This window comes from Podarcis filfolensis (genome assembly GCF_964270895.1).
Source record: "Podarcis filfolensis genome assembly, chromosome: 3".
Classification (NCBI taxonomy): Eukaryota; Metazoa; Chordata; class Lepidosauria; order Squamata; family Lacertidae; genus Podarcis; species Podarcis filfolensis.
The window spans coordinates 103,105,871-103,132,970 of NC_139606.1; the positions used below are offsets into that span (position 1 = coordinate 103,105,871).

The window sequence follows — 27,100 nt, forward strand, 5'->3', positions numbered from 1 at the left end:
TCCAGCATCTTTCAGAGTTCATTAATTTTGTAGTATTTCTGTAAATAGTCCTTAAATTTCTTCCAATCTTCTTCTGCCGACTCTTCTCCCTGGTCGCGGATTCTGCCGGTCATTTCTGCCAGTCCCATACAGTCAATCAATTTCATCTGCCATTCTTCCAGAGTGGGTAGATCTTGAGTCTTCCAGTCTTTAAGGAGACTGCCTTAAACTGAGGTCAGACTGTTGCTCTGTCAAAGCAAGCATTGTTTGTTCTGATCAGTGTTGCTGCCCAAGCAATGTCTTTCACACTATGCTGTCTGACCCTTTGGGGGATGGCAAGAATTGAACCTGGGACCTTTCGCACGCAATATGCGTGTTAGCATCCTTTGCTTCCTCCCTATATGCCAATATTCTGCTACAGCACTGGTTTTGGGAGGCGTTTCTCGGAATCCCTGAGCAATGACACCCAATATATAATATCTTCGCACAAAGCTGATCTCTTATACCGCTAAACCTGAAACTGTTACTCGCTTTCACCGCTTTCTAGGCGTGTTCCTTAAATATCCAGGCTTCCAGAAGCGCAATGCATAGGAACACATATAAAATGAACCATTACCATGCTCTCTGTGTTTGTGTTTTACAGAGCACGTCAATTGGCACCTGAAGACCACCAAATCATCCTCTACGTCTCGTTGCAGCTGGCTCTTGTGAGGCAGGTAGGTACAAGCAGCAGAAAGGACTCTTGGGATGCTCTGTCATATACCTGTAGTTGCAGTTCAAAGAGGCCTTTCCCTTATCATAGTGCTTTTCAAACTTTCTACCTTCAGTATGTTCTTTCCAAACCGACTTGCTTATTAGGAAGCCAAAGGTGCTTCAGTGATTTAAGGGAATTTTGAGGGATGCAGATTACAATTTAATTTACTCTGCTATTAATGGAAGACTTAAAGACACTGGAAAAAGTTTGTTTCTGTTCTTATTTTTATTATGTATTTTGTGTTTCTTAAACTGCAGTTTTATGTTGTGTACTGCCTTGAGATCTACGGATGAAGCATGGTATACAAATTTAAATAATAGTAATAGTAACGGTAATAATAATTCTAGGGAACCAAGCTGAATATTATTGCAGGTTTTGGGGCCTGAGGACTAAAACCCTCAAAACGGTTCCAAGATCTGTGTTATGGATTTGTTTTAAAGTCAACATAGTTTTCATAAAGCAGAGCCATGCTTTTCAAAGAAGGTACTCCGTTTAGCTAAATTTTGAATATTCCCCTGTCCTTTCATCACTGAGGCTGGTTAATTATTGTGCCAGTTCTACTATAGCTTAGAGAAGACTTCATGAGCCTGGTCCCCTCCAGATGTTTTGAACTGCATGATGGGACTTGTAGTCCAAAGCATCAGCAAGTCACCAGGCTGGTGAATGCTAGCCTCCAGAGGCATGCCAAGAATGCCTCATTTCTGCTCAAAGCTCTCTTTTGAGTATAGGATATGGGTATTGTGCCTGTTTGTGCCTGAGCTACCGCCTGTCTTTACAAACGCAAACGAAATAGCGAGGAAATTATGTATCGCTCAGAGAGGCATGAAGGCCTTAAGTGTAGTTCAACCTAAGGCCCTGCAAACAATATTCACTCATGATTAGTGCTGTCCTGTCTCTTCTGAGGCTGCCTTGTTTTCCTCCATTTAACACGGTATAAATCTTTAAAGCACGCTTGGAGTGTGTTGCTGACACCCGAGACATATTTATTTTTAGGCCTCTGAAATATCCGATTCTGCTTTTGCCAGCATAGCTCATGATAAACATTTTCGTAATGCATTTTTAATATCCTTAATAATTTAAACTATTTAATGTATTCTCTTTCTGATTAACTGAAGCCTAAATGATACTTTACTAATTCATCTGGCAGATTGTATGAACTGGCAAGTGCCACGGCCGAGGCTTTCATCAGCCAATTTGGTGGCTACTGACATAAGGGCAGCGTTCCAAAATGAATGGAACGAGACCAGGGCCAAGTGCTCAGTCCATTCCTTGCTTTGGGCTTATGAGTCCAGATTCCGTTGAGACATCTTGTTGTGCTCTTGTTTCTCATTGGCCATTGTCGCTCCGTAAGGCAGTTCAGAAGATTCTCGTTCATCCTGACTTCACAATTTCTTAGACCAAAACAAACAGCAGGTAGACTCAGGACATTAGCCAGCAACTTTTGCTTTTTCAATCTGAGGGTCATATTAGTTTGTAGACAAACTTCTGGGGCCTCATGCCTGTGATGGTGATGGTGGGGAAATGGGCTACATTTCAGCCTTGCAAGAAGTAGAGGTTCCTGCACGCATCTTCCTCTTTCCAAGGAAAAGGCATTATCAAACATGACCTCCAGCATTTCTCTGACGAAAATAGAGACACCCTATTCCTTTCTCTCCCAACATTTGCCCCATGAAAGTAGGGACATTCCGGGATCAAATCAGAAACCAGGACAGCTTCTGTAAATCCGAGACTCTCCCTGAAAAATAGGGACACTTGGAGGGTCTGCCAAAGCAGATGAGGAGAGCACAGAGCTGAGTCGGTGAGGAACCTGGTCTAGGAAGGAGGTGTGGTCTGGGGAGAATTCGGCAGATTCATATGGGAGCAAGTGCAACACTTTTGATTGTGCTTGGAAACCAGTTGGGAGCAAACAAAAGCACCTACGGACAGGTCTGTATGGCAGATATGAGTCAATACCTATTCCATTGTATTTTGCAGCAACTTTACTCTCCGATTAGCCTTCAAGAGCAGCCCTGCTTACAACACATTGCAGTAGTCTAATCCAGAGTTCAGCAAGCCATGTGTAGTAATATGTTTATTTGGTTCTATGTTTTCAAGGGAACCCATCTAGAGTGCATATTTTGTGACTTTCAGAGATTTAGAAGATTTCTGTTTATTTGGTTTTGTAGAGTGCATATTTCATATATTTCATGTTGTTCAATGTTCTGTAAGGTAAAGGTAAAGGGACCCCTGACCATTAGGTCCAGTTGTGGCCGACTCTGGGGTTGCGGCGCTCATCTCGCTTTATTGGCCGAAGGAGCCAGCGGACAGCTTCCGGGTCATGTGGCCAGCATGACTAAGCCACTTCTGGCGAACCAGAGCAGTGCACGGAGACGCCGTTTACCTTCCCGCAGGAGCGGTACCTATTTATTTACTTGCACTTTGACGTGCTTTCGAACTGCTATGTTGGCAGGAGCAGGGACCGAGCAACGGGAGCTCACCCCGTCGCAGGGATTCAAACAGCCGACCTTCTGATTGGCAAGTCCTAGGCTCTGTGGTTTAACCCACAGTGCCATTGACATCGCATTGTTGGACTTGGTCATCATGTTGCCTTTGGATATTACTAGTAATGTGGAAGCCAGCATTTCCTAATCATGGATCCTCCTCATTTAGCGCACACAGAGGAAAAGGCAAGCACAATTTCTTTTAAATTGGCAATGTTGGAGAACTATATTGATGAACTCAACCAAACCAGTGTAGGAAAACCACTGTGAAATGGCTTTTCAGTGTTCATATTTCTGTGCACAGGAATAGCAAGGGGTGGGGGAAGAAGCTGTTCAGCTGCATTTGTTCTGCAGATGTACGGTATTATCAAAGCAAACCCTGCAGTAAAGCAACACTCTAGATCTATATATTCCATTAAAGATGATTCTCCCCTCCCTCCCTCTGCACCACCCACCCAAGGGATTTTCTTGTTGTACAGCAGCCTTCTGCTGCTGGATCACACATGCTGTGGCATCAAGTGAAAATTGTGTGTGTGAATGAGCCGCCACATATAAAGCTGTCACATCACACAGTGACTTCTCAAACAGTGAGTGCGTCCATTCATCTGTGAGGGCCGAATGACATGCTCTGTTAAATGCATCTTCATATTTATACATTGAGTCTAATAATGCGAATGAGTCCCTTCAGCAGAAGCCTGGCTTTCATCCCTTCTCCTTCTCCTCCATGCACCCACAATCATCTTTTTTTTGGTGGGGTGACCAGGCGAACCCCGGGAACAGCACATTGGGGGAGTAGAAGAAAAACTTCTGTGTCTAGAAAGCTAAAGTCCTTGCGCTGATTTAATGATCAAAAGAGTGTGATGTTGAATTCCTCCCTCTGCTTTTAAATAGCGGTCACAGGTTCCCCAATCTAGATTAGGACCATGATGTATGTGTTAACCTTACACACACACACACACACACACACACACACACACACACACCTAATGAAAATCATCAGTAGCAGCTTCCCACCTAGGGTAATTAAATGCTTTTGTGGGGGACAACTTTTGTTTGGCAAGCAACACTAGGGAGAGAGGATTAAACCCATCTTCCTCCATCCCATGGTCCTGATCCGGACTGGCCCACCAAACAAAAGCAGCTGCTATATTTTTTTTTAAAAAATCCAATATACACATAAAAATGCAAAGACACATTTTATGTCATGTATAGGCTGGTCGAGAGTGATCAAACTTTGGGTAACGAGAGACTAAGCCAACATATGTGAACAAGCCCCCTATCATAGCAACTCAATACAAATTTAATAAATAATAATAATATATATCTGTCTCCATATGCACCCCACAAGGTGTACCTTATTTACTTCCTAACTCAGTAGCTGGCAGTGCTCTGGCTGCATTGACCACCTGGATTTGGGAGAAAATGTGACATTTTTGTCACATGATGTTTCTGTGGTTGGGTTTTCCAGGCCTCTCCAGAGACGTTCAGAACAACCACCACCAAAGAGGGATAGCTCAGTCCTTGGAGCATGAGATTCTTAATGTCAGGGTTGTGAGCCCCACACTGGGCGAAAGACTCGTGCATTGCAGGGGGTTGGACTAGATGATCCTCGCGGTCACTTCCAACTCTACAATTCTAAGTTCCAACATGCCAAAGTGTTGTGGTTGGTCACCTGGATTCATCAGGCCAACTTTGATTTCCTGGGCAAGCTGTGTGAGTCCACAGCCAGCAATTCATTGAGCCTTGCTAAGAGTGGCAGGTTTAATAATAATAATAACAATAACAATAATAATAATAATAATAATAATAATAATAATAATAATAATAATAATATCATCTTTATTGTCATTGCCCCCTCTCAGGGACAACGAAATTACTTGACTGCTCCATAAAAACACTAATTAAAACAATACAGTATAGTACAGCAAGGAAGATTAGATGACTTTCAAAGTCCAGGCTTCCCATTCAGGGCTGAGATCGCTCTGGAGAAGAAGCTGTTCTTAAGACGGCTCGTTCTTGTCTTCATCGTCCTGTATCTCCGTCCCGATGGCAGGAGCTCGAAGAGACAGTGACCAGGATGCGATGGATCTTTTACTATGTCCAGTGCCTTCCTATGGCACCTTGTGGCATAAATCTGCTCTAAGGTGGAAAGTGGGCAGCCAACAATGCTCTCTGCTGCCTTAACAACTCTGCACAACCCCATCCTGTCCTGGGTAGTACAGCTTCCGTACCACACACATAAGCCATAAGTGAGCACGCTCTCAATGGCACAGTGATAGAAGGCAAGCAGCAGTTTCTGCGGAAGATGGTTTTTCCTTAGAATTCTCAAAAAGTACAGTCTCTGCTGCGCCTTCTTCACAAGCCCCCTTGTGTTGACACTCCAGGACAGATCCTCTTGTAATTCAATGCCCAAAAATCTGAACGTTGTTACCCTCTCCACACAGACCCCATCAATCAAAAGTGGCTGGATATTGCTCTTCTGTCTCCTGAAGTCCACCACAAGCTCCTTTGTCTTCCTTGTATTTATGAGCAAGTTGTTAGCTCTGCACCACTCTGTCAGCCGCTCCACCTCATCTCTATAGTCCGTTTCACCCTCCCTTTCAGGGATGAGCCCAATCACGGTTGTGTCATCTGCAAATTTGACAACCCTATTACTAGGGTGAGCAGCGACACAATCGTACGTGTAGAGAATATAAAGGAGCGGACTGAGTACGCATCCCTGTGGTGTTCCTATGTTAGTCTTAAGCATTTTAGAGGTATAAGGGCCCAACCGAACCCTCTGGGAGCGGTCTGACAAAAAGTCCAGTATCCACCCACAAAGTGATAACGGAAGCCCCAGATCTTCCAGTTTAGACATCAGACGTTGTGGTAGAATGGTATTAAATGCCGAGCTGAAATCTAAAAAAAGCAGTCTGGCATAACCCCCCCCCCCCCCGCTGCTCCAAATGTGCAAGGACAGCATGGAGGGCAATCGCCACAGCGTCCTCTGTCGATCTTTTCGTTTTATAAGCAAATTGGAATGTGTCCAGTCCCTCTGGTAGGCAGGCAATGACATGATTTCGTACCAGCTTTTCAAAGCACTTCATGATTATAGGTGTGAGTGCTACTGGACGAAAGTCATTCAGATCTTCTGGGTTAGGTTTTTTTGCTATTGGAACGATAATAGAGGACTTTAGGCAGGATGGAACAATAGCCTGGGCTAGGGATCGATTTAAAATCCCAGTGAAAACTCCTGCTAGTTGATCTGCACAGTCACTCAATACCCTTCCAGCTACCCCATCTGGCCCTGTGGCCTTCCTTGGGTTGATTCCCTTCAACACCTTCCTCATCTCTTCTTTTTCCACAGAGACTGCTACATTCCTTTGTACTGATGATGGTGATGGTAGTGATGATGGCAAAGCCTTCCCAGGGAGTGGTGGTGGTGGTGGTAAAGCCTCAGCAGGTGTTGCTGCAGATGTTACTTCAAAACGGGCAAAAAAGGCATTCAAATCCTCTGCGAGGGATGCCCCTCCCTCGTCTGCCAGGGAATCCTTGGATTTATACCCTGTTAATTCTTGTACACCTTGCCACACCTGCCTGGTGTTGTTACTTTGTAGATGATTCTCCAGCCGCTGTCTATACGCCTCCTTTGCTACACGGATACCTCTCTTTAGATCCGCTCTAGCTAAGCTGTACAGCGACTTATTTCCACTTCTGAAATCAGTATTTCTTGCCTTTAGCAACCCCTGGACCTCCCTTGTCATCCAGGGCTTCCTGTTTGGGTAGATCTTTATCAGGTTTATCACACATTAAGCCAGGGGTCAGCAATTTTTTTAGCCATGGGCCGGTCCACTGTCCCTCAGACCTTGTGGGGGGCTGGACTATATTTTGAAGAAATGAACGAATTCCTATGCCCCACAAATAACCCAGAGATGCATTGTAAATAAAAGCACACATTCTACTCATGTAAAAACACCAGGCAGGCCCCACAAATAACCCAGAGATGCATTTTAAATAAAAGGACACATTCTACTCATGTAAAAACACGCTGATTCCACGGGCCGGACTTAGAAGGCAATTGGGCCAGATCCGGCCCCTGGGCCTTAGTTTGCCTACCCATGCATTAAGCCTTCTAGAAATGGAGGTGTTGGGACTCTAGTCTGCTGTGGGTTCCAAGAGTTATCAGGCAGCGATTCCCCCACCAGGTTCTAGGCAAGGAAGGGTGGGGGAGTGCAGCAAACAAAACTCCTCGAACAGTTCTCACCTCTAGAAGAACTTCTGGTTCTAGATTACTCCCTGGTTTAGTGGCAAAAGGACTTTGCTTCTTGTTGCTCCCTTTCATAGATCTGCTTCTGCTCCCCCACCGCCAGCCTTGCTGAGCTCCATCATCTCATCCCTGCCTCCCCCCGCCCCCACAAACTTGGCAATATCTGGGGCCGATAGGTGCCCTGCCAAAAGAAACTGCTACGTTTCCTTTGCCAGCTTTTCTAAAGGCCTTGAAATATTGAAGCAGTGAGCTGAAGGTTTTTATCTCAGGGAGTTTGCACAAGCAGCAATAAATATTAACAGGAGCACCTCTACGCCCACGCAGCTTATGCGGCGGCTTAAAGCTCCCAAGGATATCGGTCAGGCGCCTGTTCTTGCAAAATTGCACTCTGCATGCTGCTCTTGATTATTTGCATGGCAAGTGCATCCAGCCTCTTTTGCAAACCTGGCAGTCTTCGCCAGGCCCTGCACAGCAAGGCAGTGCCAGCCCCATTTCACAAAGAAGGAACTGAGGCTGAGAGTTTAGTGGGGATTTGATCTGCCACCCTTTTCCTGGCATTACATTTATCCCTCTAATGGCTGCATAAATGGGAGAAATCCATCAGGAACAGCACTTCCCACTATTGCGTCTCCATAATGTAGGGCAGGGGTCAGCAAACTTTTTCAGCAGGGGGCCAATCCACTGTCCCTCAGACCTTGTCGAGGGCCGGACTATATTTTTTTTGGGGGGGAGGAATGAACAAATTCCTATGCCCCCCAAATAACCCAGAGATGCATTTTAAATAAAAGGACACATTCTACTCATGTAAAAACACGCTGATTCCCGAACTGTCCACGGGCCGGATTTAAAAGGCGATTGGGCAGGATCCGGCCCCCAGGCCTTAGTTTGCCTACCCATGGTTTAGGGGAATAAAAATGAGGGTGGTACAACCTGCATTGCTTGCCATTCACCTGTGCCTTTCCAAGCAATCCTGTGTTGAAACCCAGTCTGGCAGCCCAGAGTCCATTTCTCTAGCAACCCGATTACCGTATTTTTCGCCCTGTAGGACACACTTTTCCCCCTCCAAAAATGAAGGGGAAATGTGTGTGCTTCCTATGGGGCGAATATAGGCTTTCGCTGAAGCCTGGAGAGCGAGAGGGGTCGGTGCGCAAAGCCGCGCCGGGCTCCGAAGGGTTGCGCAGAGCTGCCTGCGCTCCCGGGCTCCACGCAGCTCTGCGCAACCCTCAGGAGCCCGGCGCTCTCTGCAAGCCTGGGGAGACCGGTGCGGCTCCCTAGGCTTGCGGATAGCAGGCTGTTCTGGGGGCTGGGGTCAGGGGAAGCTCGGGCTTCCCCCGCGCCAGCCCCGTGCCTGGGGGGGAAATAATTTTTTTTTCTTCCCCCCCCAAAAAAACTAGGTGCATCCTATAGGGCGAAAAAACAGTTATTTTTATTGTTTTGGAAATGCACCTCAAAAAATTTCCCTGTGTCTATTTTCAGATGGTTCTCGTTAGCACTTCCAGTAATCCAACGGAAAGCTGGGTTCTACTGACGTAAAGCTCTTTTGATTCCTCGTGTGTTTGTTTGTCCGCTGGTGCTCAATTAAAAGTGAAATGAGGCCAGTGGGGGGGAGTGCTGATATTCTTTGTCTTCTTTACTATTATTATCATCAATTCCTTAATTAAAATAAAAACAGCAAAAAAAGAACAACCCCAAAACCCCCCAGCAACCCACAGTTAGCAAAACAACAACAACCAGCTAGATACATTTAAAACAGAGGTTCCAAAAATGGGTGGTACTACCCCTTAGGGGGCAGTGGGATTACCTCAGGGGGCACCAAGAGGTGAGGGGGTGGCAGAGGTTTCTGGGGGTGTAAATAAAAACTAGACTTTGGAAAGATGGTATCCCTTGATCAAGTTCATCCATTTTGTGCAGTTAATTCAACTAAATGGTTCTAATTGACTTTTGAATAGATGTGCAATATAATTATTACTGCCTTGAATGCCTTCCTTAGTGGGTCATGGAAACCGCTATTCTGAAAAATGCTTTTTATAGGGTAGGCGGCATTGGGGATAAGTTTATGGAACCAAGGGGGCAGCAGTGGCCCCCAAAAGTTTGGGAACTACTGATTTAAAACGAAACTAAAACGGTACAAAATAGACCCTCGTCGCAAAGACTCGTTTATCCAGTTGGTAAAGCCTGTCAGAATAATAATAATAAAAAAATCAGTTGTTTCCAGGAAGCGCAGATAGTGTGTGCCTGTGTTATCTCAACAGGAATGCACTTCCACAGAACAGGAGCAGCCACACTCAAAGCCCCAAGGCAAATTACCACAGTGGGCTTCTGAGATCTTTGGAGCAGCAACTTTCCGACAGATTGCCAGATATATAAGAAAGAAAGCAGTCTCTCAAGTGCTCGGGTCCTGAGCTGTCTAGGGCCCAACACCTTAAACTTGGCCCAGTTTCAGGGCTGGAGATGGATGCAGGTATAGCATGAAAGACGCAAGGCTCCCTTGTCAATGAAGTTAACTCTTTATTCAAGGAAATGGCATACAACTCAGCAACACTTTCCAGCAGGTCTTGCCCCTATGGTGGAGTTGCCAGGACTGAAGGGCCTTCTAGCCTCTGTTCTGCCTTCCTCCTTATCTGGTGAGTGTCACCTCAAGGGAGAGAAACTGCTGGGAATAAGCACCCTGGCGTCTCCGCTTCTGGGATGCTATTGGGAGCCAAAGACAATGTCCACATGGAAGCAGCAGAAAGATGGCGGGGAAGTGAGAGACTGGGAGATTATGATGTAATATAGATACGATGGTGTGCACTGAAAATCGTGCTCCGTGTTGTAAACTGCTCTTTAGTCTTTTGATGAAAGGCAGTACAGTGGTACCTTGGGTTAAGAACTTAATTCGTTCCGGAGGTCCGTTCTTAACCTGAAAGTGTTCTTAACCTGAGGTACCACTTTAACTAATGGGGCCTCCCGCCACACCGCTGGCGCACGATTTCTGTTCTTATCCTGAGGTAAAGTTCTTAACCCGAGGTACTACTTCCGGGTTAGCGGAGTCTGTAACCCGAAGTGTTTGTAACCTGAGGTGTTTGTAACCTGAGGTACCACTGTATATAAATTTAATTATAATAACTGCAAATGAGTTGGCCAGATAGGGAAGGGGATCTTTGAGCCCAGCTTTAGAAATATTTAGGGTTGCCATATTCCCAAAATTTAAAATCCAGACAAAGCAGGGTTTGTTTGTTTTTTGCTTTTGTTTTGGCAAAATCTCCCCTCAAAACTTAAGTTTTTGGGATTTGGGGGGGGGGGGTTAGAAAACAAAATCTCCCTACTTGCCAATTTAGCAAAAATCCACCCAGACACCATTTTTGCAGCCCGATTCCTGGATGGGTCCAGGAAATCCAAGACATATGGCAGCCCTAAAATATTGGAAGCCTATTTGTTTTATTATTTCTGTTGTTTTTCTGCTCTCTTTTCTACCTTCCTTTGCCTTCCTCTCTTTTCTTTTGTTTGTTTGTTTCTTTCTTTTTATTTCATTTCTTCTAGATATAATTTTATTATATTGTGAAAACTTTAATACCTATTTTTGAGGGGGTGGGGAAAGGAATACTAGAAGCTGCTTTATACTGAGTCAGACCATCCAGCACAGTACAGTCATACCTTGGGTTACAGACGCTTTGGGTTGCGCGATTTCGGGTTGCGCACCACGCCGAACCCAGAAGTACCAGAACGGGTTACTTCTGGGTTTCGGCGCATGTGCAGAAGCGCTAAATCGCGCTTTGCTCATGCGCAGAATCACTGAATCGCGACCTGCGCGTGTGCAGACGCGGAGCTGCAGGTTGCGGACGCTGCGGGTTGTGAACATGCTTCCCGCACGGATCACGTTCGCAACCCGAGCGTCCACTGTACTGGCAGCCGCTGTCTAATGTGCGAGGATGCTGGAGATGCTGGGGCTTGAACCTGGAACCTTCTGCATGCAAAACAAATGCTCTACCACTGAGCTACAGACCTTCCCCATTGGCCTTAGTTCTAAGAGAGTCTATAGCCTTCTTGATGGCAGGAAAAATCCTGGACAGTGCAGCCTACAAGTGCCTTGCTGTATTTGGTATTTCTGTTCTTTCACTTTAAAGGGCCATTTTGCTCATTAACCTTTTCCTATGTGAAGAGCTCTTCTGTGTAGGAAAATGAAAGAGAACCCATTAATGTCCAATCTGTAGCCACAAGTTTTTCAAACCTAAATAGCTCTACTGCTGTATCCCTGAGATGCTCTTTTGAGCTCATAAAGACCCTTGTGCCCTTTCCAGAGGATCATCTTAAAGGTGACTCGAGATCTGCTATCAATAACAAATGGGGAAGATTTCCTGGGAGAATTTCCGTAAGGAGGCATAAAGATAAAATGTCAAGCCACATAGACTTGAAAGTGGCTTTTGTATTCATTACCGATGTCAAGGCTTCCACTCTCTGGAAACTTAATTCTAAAGACATTCTGGCTGCCTCCTCTAGGGCAAAGCCCTCACGCTGTGTGACTTGTATAGCACACGCATACAGGAAAAACTACAAAAGGCACATTATGGTCTAGTCAGCAGTTTAAAACCTTTTGGAAGATGGCAGTATGAAATTCATGGAAGCAATTTAAAGGCAGCCGTTCCAAAATTCAACCCACTGTCTCAGTGAAATACGGCCTGAAAGAGAGGGGGTTTCGGCGCATGCTTAAAAACCTGTACTGATGGATCCCTTGGGATGCAGTTCCAAATACATGAGGCCACTACCAAAAAGGCGCTGTCATCATCAGTGCCCATGTATAGACAGGTGATAGATTTATAAACCTTCAAAGACAATCTTAAGGCCTGAACAAATTCATATGGTGTGTTGTTGTTTGTTTTAATTAGTTTTTATTAAGGTTTATGTGTTACAAAGCAAACAGATAGACAGGGAAAGGTACATCTACTCCATTTTCAATTCATGGTTTTTTTCCACAGTTCATTTACATGTGGGGAGAGACACTTTTGTCATAGACATCTTGCAGTTGGGGAAAGGAGAGGGTGAGGAGAGAGATGGGGGTATTCTTTGGCTGAACAGATTCATATGGTTAAAAGTCATCCATCGACTGGCAGATGTGGGGCTCCCAGATGTTGAGCTCTTAACTCCCACCAGCCCTAGCCAACACCAACTAGAGTACAGTGGTACCTCGGGTTAAGTACCGGTACTTAATTCGTTCTGCAGGCCCGTTCTTAACCTGAAACTGTTCTTAACCTGAAGCACCACTTTAGCTAATGGGGCCTCCCGCTGCCGCCGCGCCGCCGGAGCACGATTTCTGTTCTCATCCTGAAGCAAAGTTCTTAACCCGAGGTAATATTTCTGGGTTAGCGGAATCTGTAACCTGAAGCGTATGTAACTTGAAGGGTATGTAACCCGAGGTACCACTGTACAGTCAGGAATGATGGGAGCTGGAGTCCAGCAATATCTGGAGAGACACAGGCTCCCTAGCTCTGATTTAGGGCTTAAAAGCCATTACCGGCACTTTTAAATTTGGCCAAGGTTGCAACTGCCTTTCTATCCTTCGTGCATTCTAGATTATAGCCTGGACATGGATGGCTGAGAATTATTTAATTATGAGCTGGATTGTTGGTGTGCTCTTTTGTAACTTGCATCTGTAAGATGTCTTTTATACTCTAGCCTTGCAATTGAGTTGGTTTTATTTCATGCTGATGAGTTTTATTAATATTGCCTCTAGTGCGTCTTTTGTCTGTGTGTTCTGCTTTTGTTACGCTCAAGGACCAAAACAAATGAACTTGAACAGAACTGAAAGCAGGATTAAATGAGAGAAATCCTTTTTTATTTTCCAGATTTGCGATGCGATAGAACAGCTCCAGGAAGCTCTGAAACTGTGCAAGGATGATATGAATTCCCTTCATTTGCTGGCCCTCCTTTTTTCAGCGCAAAAGCACCACCAACATGCGTTGGATGTCATCAACATGGCCCTGGCAGAATATCCAGACTGCTTTAAGTAAGCAACGTTAAGAGAACGTATGCAATGTCTTATAGTATTAAGGAGTCTAAAGCAGGGTTTTCCAAAATTGGTCTCCAGCTGTTGTTGGACTATAACTCGTACCATCCCTAGCTGGCAAGACCAGCAGTCAGAGATGATGGGCATTGTAGCCCAAAACCAGCTGGAGACACAAGTTTGGGAAACCCTGGTCAAAAGTATTTGTACATCTAGGGGGATGCATCTTTCGTTGGCACTAAGAATATATATAAGTATGGACATCTGGGCAAAGATACAAGTTTGGGTGTTGTAGGGCATATTTTGTTTGTATGGCGGCGAAAGGTTGCAGAATTTGGGACTTTTGGAAAAAGAAAGTCGAGAAAGGGCGGACGTAATAGAAGTGTATAAGCTTGTGCACTGTGTGCTTAAAGTTGATACAGAGACATTTCTCTCTCTCTCATTCATAACCCTAGAACTGGAGTACTGTCTAGACCAGGGGTTGTCAACCTGATCCCTACAGCCCACTAGTGGGTGTTTCAGGATTCTAAGTGGGCGGTACGACACAAGTTGAATCCTCCTTCCATCGAGAACTGGTGGGCGGTAAGGAAATTTTACCATCAAGAAAGATGCATTAGTGGGCGGTAGGTATAAAAAGGTTGACTACCCCTGATCTAATCCAACCCCCTGGAATCTTTTGCCCAGCGTGGGACTCAAACCCGCGACCTTGAGATTAAGAGTTTCATGCTCTACAGGCAGTATTTTTCTGAATGCCAGTTTTTGGGGGACATGAGTGGGGAGGGTGCCGTTGCCCTTAGTCCTCCTTTGAGACTTCCCATAGGTATCTGGTTGGCCCCTGTGGGAACAGAATGCTAAGCTTCAGTCTGAGCCAGCAGGACTTTTCTTGCAGGATCCAAGACTCTGTCTTCAGCAACTCCAGTAAAAGGACCTCAAGTAGCAGAGCTAGGAAGAGCCTTTGTGTTAGATTTTGGAGAGAGCTAACTGCTAAATTTCCGGGTGCTCTGCTTTTCTGAGCTGATTCTGTATTAGGCAACTCCTTGGGCTCCACATATCTGTTCATATGTGTTTGGTGCATATCTGTTTACTGCATATCTAAAACATTGACATGGTGCCTTGGAGAGTAAACTCTTTCCTGGGAGCTTGCAATGAAAGCACAGAAGTGCAGTGCGGTGGAGCACAGGGCAGTTCAGTGCAGAATACAAGGGTAGCAGGTAATAAAACAGAGGAAGTGTGGGTGGTGGGAAGGTCACGCATTCCTCTTCCATAGTGATTCTCTGTTCCGAACTTCGCCTCTCAAAGCTATTTGCATGTCGAGGTCCCCAAGCCACCCCCTAAATAAATCACAATTCACACAGAATTTTTGTTTAAGGTTTTTGGCATAATTTTGGCCACAACTTTATTAAAATACATAATGCGAGTGGTTGCTTAGGCATTGGTTATGACTATCTGTCTCCACCCAGGGACAGAACTGACTTCCGCGACCCTGCTAAAGTCAGTAAGGGAAAACATTTGGGGAGAGGATGGAGCTGGGTGCCAGACCCTCACCTCTCCCCGCATGCTCCCAGGGGCTTGCGTGGCCCAAGCCCCTTACCAGGGATTCGGACAAAAGCATGGCGAGCCCCTGGATTCCTTTAACGGAATTCCCTTGCATCAGCATTGGAGGGGCAGGCACAGCCAGACCTTACCCCTCCACCAACCAGTATCAACCAATGTCCAACCGGAACCTTACAAGTTGTGACAATTTGCTATGCAGTAGGCAAAAACCAAATGGCACCAGCCAATCAGCCAAATGGACAAAATTCCTACCAGGCCCCTGCCCTAAAAGCAGACGACCCCATGACAGGCATAGCAAGGTCAGACACACAAGTCCTAACTTAGGGAGGGTGGGCGGGTGATCCTATGCACACAGCAAAAGGGAACGTTAAATGCTGCATGCTAAGTATATAAAAACCCTCAAGCCATCCCACAAATTGGCAACATCATAATTTGCTCAACAACCCAGAATAGCCAATCACAATTCTGGCCATTTAAACAATCCCACCCAGCAACCGAGAGGGGGTGTCCTGTTAGACCCCACTGCAACATGTGCTCTGCATGAAGGAGAACACACTTAGTTAAAGCGCCTCTTAGCGCATGTTTGCTCAGCCCCTGAAAGCGGTGGTGACGCTGGGGAGATTGAGGAGCTCGTGTGAATAAATCAAGGGTGGATGGTTTGCAAAAGTGCAGCCAATTAAAATGCGCATAGTGATAATAATGAAAAGTCAGCGGGCCAGAAACCAGCACAGGAAAAGTGCAGGGGAGAGAGGCTACAAGGTCTCTGGCTACGAAACAACAATGCGTACTTCCTGAAACTGAGCCTTGCCTTTGCTACAAACCAGATTTAAATCTCCTATTGCTCAGGCTGCCGTGAAGGGAAACAATAGCTCAAAATTGGCACAGAATGATTTATCACAACAAGATAAGCAGGTTTGATGTGGTGATTATGGAGCAGTATTTAAACAGGTCGGGAAATAGGTTTCAAAGTTTTCCTTCACTTGGCCTGGGTTGTGTCTGAGCTGCCAATTTAATGAGAACTGCAACCGAAAACACAGTTTGCAACTTGGGAGAGGGAGGATCATGGGGCCTACACCCAGGGCCGGATTTAGGTTTGATAAGGCCCTCAGCTACTGAAGGTAATGGGGCCCTTTATATGTCCAGCTGTCCTTTGTCAACAACAAATTGTCGCTGTTTTTTTGTGTTGAATATATGCTATATGGTAATTTATGGACCTAACAGGTATCTAAAGCCATTTGCACATAACAAAATATATATTTTATCAAAGTAATTGTTTTTTATCTTATATTTTGGAAATGTACATCCAGGATTTTTTTCCTTTAATATTTTTGGGGGCCCCCAAGAGAGTGGGGCCCGAAGCTATAGCTTGTTTAGCTTATACATAAATCTCACACTGCCTACACCTGAGTGGCAGTGGCACGGATGGGTGCAGATGTTGAACAAGAGAATTTCTCATTCATAAATGGAACATTTTGTGGTAATGGTGAATCTGAGTTGCATTTCCAAAGAAGGTCTGTGACCGATGCCATCACTCTTCACAATCTGGACTCAGTGTGCCTACTGTGTTTTAAGGTCGGCAATGTTACGTGCACCCCGCAGTGAAGCCTTCAGAGTGTATTTGTGTCCAGAAAGAGATAGATTGGCATACTGATAGTCATAGCATTAGTATATCCTCCAAATATTTACCAAGGACAGCCCCGAGTTTATGGTTCCTGTCCCTAAGCAGAGTCTTGCTCAATCAGACCAAAGAGCAAATTGTGTTGCCCATAGTGGTAAGCAGATGCCCCTGGTAAGCTCACAAGTGGGGCAGGGGTGCAATAACCCTCTCCTGCACTTGTTCTCCACCAACTGTTATTCAGAGGCACCCTGCCACTGACAATGGAGGTAAAATATAAGCCATCTTGACTAGGTGAGTTGGTAGATCCCTGTCAAAGCACTATCTTCATTTTACCTTTTCAGGAATTCCTTATTACAGTGTTTAAAGTTCTTCTGCATTTAACTCCTTCCCCAGGATCCCTTAGAAGCTAAATATCAGAGTGAGGAGCTGACACATTTTGGCATCTAGCGCGTAGGCATATAAACACATGTCATCTCGAGGCATGTGCAGTGCAGTTTTGACTGCTGATAACCTATTTTGGACAATTGGGTTTAAGTGCGTATTGAGCAAGAATGAAAGCTCTTCTGGCTTTTACAGAGCAGCTGCCGAGACCATATAACACCGGTCCTGAAAGACCTACATTGGCTCCCAGTACGTTTCTGAGCACAATTCAAAGTGCTGGTGCTGACCTTTAAGCCCTAAACGGCCTTGGCCCAGTATACCTGAAGGAGCGTCTCCACCCCCATCATTCAGCCTGGACACTGAGGTCCAGCGCCGAGGGCCTTTTGGTGGTTCCCTCACTGCAATAAGTGAGGTTGCAGGGAACCAGGCAGAGGGCCTTCTTGGTAGTGGTGCCCGCCCTGTGGAACGCCCTCCCATCAGATGTCAAAGAAATAAACAACTATCTGACTTTAGAAGACATCTGAAGGCAGCCCTGTTTAGGGAAGTTTTTACGGTTCGATGTTTTATCGTGTTTTTAATATTCTGTTGGTAGGCACCCAGAGTGGCTGGGGAAACCCAACCAGATGGGTGGGGTATAAATAGTAATAATAGTAACAATAGTAGTAGTATTAGTAGTAATAAGATTTATCCAGCACGATGAACAGAGTAGAGACATTAGAATCATAGAATCATAGAATCATAGAGTTGGAAGAGACCACAAGGGCCATCGAGTCCAACCCCCTGCCAAGCAGGAAACACCATCAGAGCACTCCTGACATATGGTTGTCAAGCCTCTGCTTAAAGACCTCCAAAGAAGGAGACTCCACCACACTCCTTGGCAGCAAATTCCACTGTCGAACAGCTCTTACTGTCAGGAAGTTCTTCCTAATGTTTAGGTGGAATCTTCTTTCTTGTAGTTTGGATCCATTGCTCCGTGTCCGCTTCTCTGGAGCAGCAGAAAACAACCTTTCTCCCTCCTCTATGTGGCATCCTTTTATATTAGCATTATTATATTATTAGCATTATTATATTATATTATATTATATTATATTATATTATATTAGCATATTACCTTTTATATTTTACATTAGCAGCTGCTTGTGGAGAGCTGGGTAACCTTTTCAACAGAAGGATAATTTTTTAGTTATTTCAGTAACATGGTAGCTTATGATCACACTGCACATTTCACAAGACCCTGTTACTGTATGAAAATTAGGAGGGAGGAGACTTATGCACCAACAGATAGATAGATAGACCCTGATAACCAGTCTTGGCTTAGTCAGGTTGACAAGGAAGACAATATTTAGATGGGTGTTGCTTTATAGCCCCAGGTTAATTTCCAAAGGAGAATCTTGCTGGCCATTGGTTCCTCTTGCCCCTTTATAGAGGGTGATGTCAGTGAACTGGACTCTGCACCACTTATGCCTTGGGCAACCTGAGCCTATCTCCCATGTGAGTGTGCATTACAACCCTTCCTTTAATTACACAAGCACCTGCTGCTTCTCAAATATTACAGAATAGCACATTTCCCTCCTCCTACCTAACTGCATATCCATACACTTTAAAGATTTAATTTCTTAATCTCAAATATTACAGAATAGCACATTTTCCTCCTCCTACCTAACTGCATATCCATACACTTTAAAGATTTAATTTCTTAATAATGTGGCTCGCAGAGTCTTGCCTTTAAAAAACAAAACAAACCCTTAGATATATGTGTTTCCGTGGCTGAATTAGTAATATAAATAAATGTCCCAAACAATTATGCTTTGCAGGGGAGATTCAGTGAACGTCGGTGTTCATACGTGAATGCTGGCGAGCATAAATTCACACACATGTTTCAGATGCACACCAGTGAATGCTGACGATTAATTGAGATAACTTGTTTTATTTGTTAATTAAATGTATATGGTGCCTGTCGATATCATCCGTAGCAGCCTACAGCAAAAGTAATCCAGTCAAACCAATACAAAAACACACAAGTAAAATGGATAAGAACACCAGCCAGAGTAAGCAGAATAGTTTTTCAAAAACAGCAAATATTGGTTAGATAGAAGCAGCAGGAAAGATGTGATAAGCCACACCGTCAGCTAACATGGGTTAATGGAACGACAACTTCTAAATGCATGCAATAGCTAACAGAAGTTGATGACACCTTGACCTCACAAGTGGACCAGGCAAAACCAGGTGCGTTCATCTTCTCAATGCCCTGCCAGAATTAATCCCCTTGTGCCAGAAATTGCTAGTCTTGACTCTACACACACACAAAAAAAAACAAAAAAACAAAACACAACAGCTAAAATTGCGTACTCTGCTTTCAAAACGAGAATGTCTCAGAAGGCCGTTACAATAAGTGGCTACTGAGAGAGACTCTTGTGAGCACAGATTGTTCATCACCAGTGAAAGCTGTTCAGCAGTGGAACAGACTCCCATGAAAGGAGACGGACTCTCCTTCCTTGGAGGTTTTTAAGCAGAGGTTGGATGGGCATCTGCCATGGATACTTCAGCTGAGATTCCTGCATTGCAGGGGGTTGGACTAGATGACCCTTGGGCTTTCCAACTCTGGAGATTTGAATTCTTTTATAGTAGCTACCTATCTTAGGCTGCAGCTCTCTCCTTGCATCGTTTATTCTGTTATCACCTGGCTGGACGCTGCTTTCCTTTTGGGAGAAGTCAGGGGCAAAGCAGGCGTCGAGAAGTTCCACCTTCTCTCTGTCGCCCAATCACGTTTCTCCATCTTCTCCGTGCAGAGGACCTACCACTTGCTTGGATACATGTTCCTAGATATCAATCATAATTGGTTCTCCTAAATCTTACCCTCAAATAAACATAATTATTTGCCTACTCTTCACAAAACCCCCACTACCTTTAATTTTTTTCTTTTTCTTTTAATTTAAATTTTATTAACATATAAAACACATACATATACATTTACACAATACACGTACACAACACACTACCTTATTTTCATAACATAAAACACACCAACATTACCTATATAATACCTAACTATACTGTACATATCAACATACCTACACACCTGCCCCATATGGACACCCACCAAGTAACTTGACTTCCAGCCATTCTTGTTACGCTGCCTTATTTTTCCAACTAGCTTAAACGCATTTCATTATTTCTTTAACCTCTTCTTCTATCTTGACTTTCCTTTCCTTTCTCTCTAATCATTTTCTGGATTCACTCAATAGCTGTCAGAAATTCTACTTTTTCCACATAAATTTTGATGTATTCCTTAAAGATAGCCCACTCCTTATTCACTTTTTGCACCATATCTCCTCTTATCCTCCCTGTTAGTTCTGCAGTATGGAAGTATTCCATCATTTTAGATAACCAGTCCGTTTTAGTTGGGACGCTGTTGCTTTTCCAATTTTTGGCAATCAATAACCTTGCTGCCGTAGTTGCATACATAAATACTGGTCTGACCGTTCTTTTTATTTCCTCTGACATGACATCTAGGAGAAAGGATTCTGGGTTTTTTCCCCCCCCAAATGAAAATCTAAACATCTTTTTCAGTTCGTTATTGATATTTTCCCAGAATCCCACTATCTCTTTGCACTCCGTTTAATTTTGACACAATTTGTTTCCTATGGTCTTAAATCCTTGTTACAACACTGTGTGGCAGGTTTGAATCAAGAGACAGTGGCTGGGTCAATATTTTCCCCCACCCTTCCATTTGTATTCCAGCTTTCTTCCCCACCCGCCATGTAGCCACCCATCAAGTCACTGACCAGATTCAGACCTGCCTAGCTTGCAGAGGCAGTGACTTCATAGAATCTCATACAACCTCAGATATGCAGATGACACAACCTTGATGGCAGAAAGTAAGGAGGAATTAAAGAAACTTTTAATGAGAGTGAAAGAGGAGAGCGCAAAATATGGTCTGAAACTCAACATCAAAAAAACGAAGATCATGGCCACTGGGCCCATCACCTCCTGGCAAATAGAAGGGGGGAAAACGGAGGCAGTGAGAGATTTTACTTTCTTGGGCTCCATGATCACTGCAGATAGTGACAGTCACGAAATTAAAAGACGCCTGCTCCTTGGGAGAAAGGCGATGGCAAACCTAGACAGCATCTTAAAAAGCAGAGACATCACCTTGTGATGTATGGAAGTGAGAGCTGGACCATCAAGAAGGCTGATCGCCGAAGAATTGATGCTTTTGAATTATGGTGCTGGAGGAGACTCTTGAGAGTCCCATGCACTGCAAGAAGATCAAACCTCTCCATTCTTAAGGAAATCAGCCCTGAGTGCTCACTGGAAGGACAGATCGTGAAGCTGAGGCTCCAATACTTTGGCCACCTCATGAGAAGAGAAGACTCCCTGGAAAAGACCCTGATGTTGGGAAAGATGGAGGGCACAAGGAGAAGGGGACGACAGAGGACGAGATGGTTGGACAGTGTTCTTGAAGACATGAGTCTGACCAAACTGCGGGAGGCAGTGGAAGACAGGAGTGCCTGGCGTGCTCTGGTCCATGGGGTCATGAAGAGTCGGACACGACTAAACGACTAAACAACAACAACAGCAGCTTGCAGAGGCAGTGACTTCATAGAATCCTAGATAGGATCATAGAATTGTAGAGATGGAAGGGACGCTGAGGTTCATCTCGTCCAACCCCCCTGCAATGCAGGAATACGCAGTTGTCCCATATGGGGATCAAACCTGCAACCTTGGCGTTCTCAGCCACACGCTCTAACCACCATCCAGGCATGCATGTACCTCCTAATCATATCCTGGGAGTGAGCTGCGTGGCTCAGCAACAATCTGAACTGCTCTTTCCCCATTACACCACACCAGCTCTTGCAAGGATGTTATACAAAGAACAATAAATCCCATTAATCGCTCAGCAGAACTTTTGAAAACGGCAGTAGTGCCAAAGCTACGTGAACATAAAAAATAGCCTTTCAACCTCTGATGGGCTTTTGCCGTTGTAAGGTTTGGATATATGGCACTGAGGTCAATAGCTTCATTACTGCAGTGAATTAAAGAACTCGCTAGTCCCTGGCAGCATCCCAGCTGAAACACTTTGTCCCGAGTCAGCTGTTAACACCTGCATTACTTTATTATGGTTTACAAAGCTGTTTCCATTTGATGGTTCTTCCTTTGGAGCATCAAGACGATACGATACGATACGATATCTTTATTGTCATTGTCCCTTGCGGAACAATGAAATTGAAAACTACATAAAACTACATTAAAACTACAGAAAACTACCAGAAAACTACATAAAACTGCTACAAAACTATATAAAACATTCAAAACCCCCTAAAAAACTCTAAAACCCCATTTTAAAAAACACTATACTACAGAGACCCCTTATGCTGCGTTTAGAACCAGAATTGCATTAGCGTAGAAACTGTTTTTCAGGCGGCTAGTCCTGGCCTTTATAACCCTATACCTTCTTCCAGAAGGCAGAAGCTGAAAGAGATCATTTCTGGGGTGCGTACTATCATGTGCTATCTCTGCCGCTTTCTTATGGCACCTGGCAGCATAGATTTGATCTAAGGTGGGAAGAGTGCACCCAATAATTCTCTCTGCAGTCTTTACAACCCTGGATAGCATTGTTTTTTCCCTGGCCGTGCAGCTCCCAAACCACACGCACAGACCATAAGTTAGTACGCTCTCCACAGTGCAATGGTAGAATGCCATCAACAGGTCCTTTGAGAGATTGTTTTTCCGGAGGATTCTCAGAAAATATAACCTCTGCTGTGCTCTCTTCACCAGGTCTTTGCTGTTCTCTCCCCAGGTTAGGTCGTCTCTCAACTCCATTCCCAGAAATTGAAACACTGAGACCTGTTCCACACACTTCCCCTCAATAATAAGTGGCTGAATATTCAATTTACATTTCCTAAAGTTCACAATGATCTCTTTTGTTTTCTTTAAGTTAAGCAGTAAGTTGTTTTTCCTGCACCACTCCCCCAACTGCTCAACTTCCTTCCTATAGGCCATCTCCCCCTCTCCAGCCGTAATTAAACCAACCACTGTTGTATCATCTGCGACCTTAATGATCTTATTACTGGGGTATTTGGGGGCACAGTCAGCTGTATAGAGCGTGTATAAAAGCGGGCTCAACACGCACCCCTGCGGCGTCCCCGTATTCGTGATGAGATCCGCAGAGACGTGGGAACCCAACCTGACCCTTTGGGAACGGTTTGATAGAAAGTCTAATATCCACCTGCACAAACATGGTGGAAGTCCCAGGTCTAATAATTTGGGCACCAATCTATGCGGAAGAATAGTATTAAATGCAGAACTAAAGTCTACAAATAACAGTCTCGCGTAGTTCCCTTGCTTCTCCAAATGAGTCAGGACAGCATGTAAAGCCATTGCCACAGCATCCTCTGTGGATCTCTTTGCCTTGTACGCAAACTGGTAAGGGTCAAGTCCCACTGGCAGACAAGATAAGATGCGCTTCCTCACCAGTTTTTCGAAACATTTCATTATAATGGGTGTCAGCGCCACAGGGCGAAAATCATTCAGACTGTCTATCTTTGATGTTTTTGCCAGGGGTATAATGGTAGCGGATTTCAGACAGGGTGGAACAGTGGCTTGGGCCAGAGACTGGTTAAAAATCTTCATAAAGATTCCTGCCAGTTGGTCCGAACAATCTCTTAGCACCCTGCCAGCCACCCCATCCGGGCCCATAGCCTTCCTCATGTTTACCTCCTTTGATATTCGCCTCACTTCTCCCTCTTCCACCCTGGCAGCATTTCCTGTAGGTAGTGACATTGGAGAGAATACATAAATAAGTGGATGTATGAAAGGGCATACAGTCATTTATCCCACCTAGGTTTTTGGAAGAATATAAAGGATCTGCTCTCATTTACACTGATATAAGTTTGGCGAATGACAGTATTTTAAATGATGTTGCTACTGGAGACCAGTGATTTGCTCTTTCCTGCATTCTGACCATTTGTTTTACTTTTAGCATCGCATCTGTTTGGGAGGATTTGTCTTAAAGTACACGACCCTCTTGACACACGAACGCACTTAAGCTGCAATCCTGAGCACACTGAGTAGGGAGGAAGCCTCATTTGACATACAGTGGTACCTCAGGTTAAGTACTTAATTCGTTCCGGAGGTCCGTTCTTAACCTGAAACTGTTCTTAACCTGAAGCACCACTTTAGCTAATGGGGCCTCCTGCTGCCGCTGCACCGCCGCTGCACGATTTCTGTTCTCATCCTGAAGCAAAGTTCTTAACCCGAGGTACTATTTCTGGGTTAGCGGAGTCTGTAACCTAAAGTGTATGTAACCTGAAGCATATGTAACCCGAGGTACCACAGTATTCAAACAATTCACAGGGCATTTTGCACAAGACAGCAAAAACACAGAGCAGCGGGAACCATAAAGGTAAAGGGGACCCCTGACCATTAGGTCCAGTCGTGACCGACTCTGGAGTTGCGGCGCTCATCTCGCTTTGCTGGCTGAGGGAGCCGGCGTACAGCTTCCAGGTCATGTTGCCAGCATGACTAAGCCGCTTCTGGCGAACCAGAGCAGTGTACGGAAACACCATTTACCTTCCCCCCAGAGCGGTACCTATTTATCTACTTGCACTTTGACGTGCTTTCGAACTGCTAGGTTGGCAGGAGCAGGGACCAAGCAACGGGAGCTCACCCTGTCGCGGGGAATCAAACCGCCGACCTTCTGATCGGCAAGCCCTAGGCTCTGTGGTTTAACCCACAGCGCCACCTGCGTTCCAGTGGGAACCATAGAGACATACAAAACGGCCTTATACTGAGACAGCCCAAAGGTCCATCTAGCTCAGTACTGTCCGCACTGACTGGCAGCAGCTTTCCAGGGTTTCAGACTGGGGACATTCCCAGCTCTACCAGGGGATGCCATTGGGGATGGAACCAGGGACCTTCTGCATGAAAAGCAGATGCTCTACCACCAAGCTATGACCTTTTCTCCAAGTAATGTAATGCTAGAATAATTAAAAAGAAGGTAAAGGTAACGGACCCCTGGACGGTTATGTCCAGTCAAAGGCGACTATGAGGTTATGGCACTCATCTCACTTTCAGGCTGAGGAAGCCGGCATTTGTCTGCAGACAGCTTTCTGGGTCATATGGCTAGTATGACTAAACCGCTTCTGGCACAACAGAACACTGTGACGGAAATCAGAGTGCACAGAAATGCCGTTTACCTTCCCGCCGGAGCGGTACCTATTTATCTACTTACACTTTGACGTGCTTTCGAACTGCTAGGTTGGCAGGAGCTGGGACAGAGCAACGGGAGCTCACCCCATCACGGGGATTCGAACTGTCAGCCTTCTGATTGGCAAGCCCAAGAGGCCACAGCGCCACCTGCATCCCTGCCAGCATAATTATATCATAATATAAAACATACCTTCCAAGTGCCCCAGAAAAAGTGGGACATCCCGTTTTAGCGTCAGATCGCAGCAGCCATTTTGGGTTCCATGGCCTTGCATGCTCTTGCGCCCCCCAAAATCGTTTTTTCCTGGGTGAGAGCGAAACGTGGGTCACACGACTCGCCCGGGACACACGTCCTGGTTTTGCATCAGAAAATGTTGGGCAGTATTGTTCCATTATCTAAAACATAAGATTTTTTTAAAAAAATAAAAATAAAAAGTACAACTCTTGAAACCACTATACAAAGCACCGTAAGGCCACCTTGAAGAGGATTGCGCTATGAATGAAGTAATCGCCTGGAGAGTATGCACACCTGGGTGTTAGAGTTGACATTCTTTGTTCCAGCTTTCTTAAGAGATTCAGCCTCTGTGCAGAAGCATCTTCATTGTGAACGGGTGCATATGCAGATAAAAACACAAATGTACCTGCATGAATGCTACGGCACTATGTTGTGCCGAACCTATTTGGAACGGGGAGTGTTGATGCAAAAATGATGTTATAAATAAAAGGTTCAGAAGGGAAATGTGGTCCTTCACTTCTCTCCCTGTGATGGCCTGGGATTCGGACTCGGAGGCTGAACCTGAGGAATTCCAGCCTGCACAGGATTCCCCGCCTCCAGAACCAGCTGAGCCGGGGCTGGGGCTTGAGCTGGAAGGGTCCTCACCTGTGCTGGATCCTCAGGTGCAGGCTCCAGCTGAGTCTGCTCTGGCTCCTGAGGTGATGGAGGACCCATTGCCTGCAGGTGCTCCACTCTCGGCCCCGTCAGGGGAAGCTGAGGTTGCCTCTGGGTCCGGTAACTCTCCAGCCTCTCCTGAGCTGCAGAGGCTCAGGGCAGAGAGGTGGAGGGAACTAAGTTCCCTCAGGAGGAGTGCTCATCTCCAGGCCAGGAGAGGCAAGTCACCTGTGGATCGGGGCCGCCCTATTCCTCGGGGCAGATAAAAGCCAATCAGCCCAGCCGCAGGTTGTGGGAGCAACGTTGTTGGTAGCCAGTTCCTGCCTGCACCCTGTCCTGCCGGATCTCCTGACCTCGCCCGACTCCCTGCCTTGGACCCAGCTTCAGCTTTGACGGATGGCCTCAATACTGCACCCTCGACTTCGGACTGGACTCTGACCATGCCTCACGGAAACCCACAGGACCAGCTTCACATCCCTTGTGGAGGATGGAGAAATGTGCATGTATGGAAACCTATGACTTGCATGGCTAAAATGTAGTCTACTGTACAAAAGTAAGAGTCAACATTGTTACTCCACCGACTTTTCCTCTGGCTCTGCCCACCGTGTGGCCTCTGGAAGACTGTCTATGCTGCCATGTGGCGTTCAGACTGCAAAAGCTTTCCCACCCATGCTATCAGTACACAATGTGTCCCTGTTTATATTTTTGGAATGTCGAGAGGTGTAGTGCATTCAGCATGAAAAGCTTACCCCATCTTCTGCACCCCCTTTTTATGGGAAACGTAAGGTACATATGAATCATCTCCGAAGGCACAGCTCGCTGTTCTTGAAGTGCAGCTCTTTGCAGCTGAGACTGCATACAATTATATATATATATATATATAACAAATACCTCTTGCCTTAGTCAAGGCCACTTGCAATGAAAGTAGCTATAGCAACAAAACAAAGTTTCCGACTAATGAAGAGATATTTCCAACGAGGAGAATAGCTTCAGTGTCTGGAGTCTTCATCC

General features: G+C 45.3%; 1 protein-coding gene and 1 long non-coding RNA gene across 2 annotated transcripts in view; one reads left to right on the top strand and one right to left on the bottom strand.

The window, feature by feature from the left end:
- The window catches only part of TTC7A (tetratricopeptide repeat domain 7A), a 185,034-nt gene that overhangs the window by 76,989 nt on the left and 80,945 nt on the right, over window positions 1–27,100 (top strand). Inside the window, exons 14-15 of the mRNA XM_083605066.1 lie at window positions 623–695; window positions 13,282–13,442. Of these exons, the coding sequence (XP_083461192.1) occupies window positions 623–695; window positions 13,282–13,442 (234 nt within the window). The remainder of the gene's footprint in view (window positions 1–622; window positions 696–13,281; window positions 13,443–27,100) is intronic.
- On the bottom strand, window positions 3,910–26,943 carry LOC310758931. The gene is made up of 3 exons (XR_014546107.1): window positions 26,839–26,943; window positions 25,394–25,596; window positions 3,910–4,048 (listed from the first exon to the last, which is right to left on the bottom strand). It is a non-coding gene; the product is annotated as an uncharacterized lncRNA (long non-coding RNA).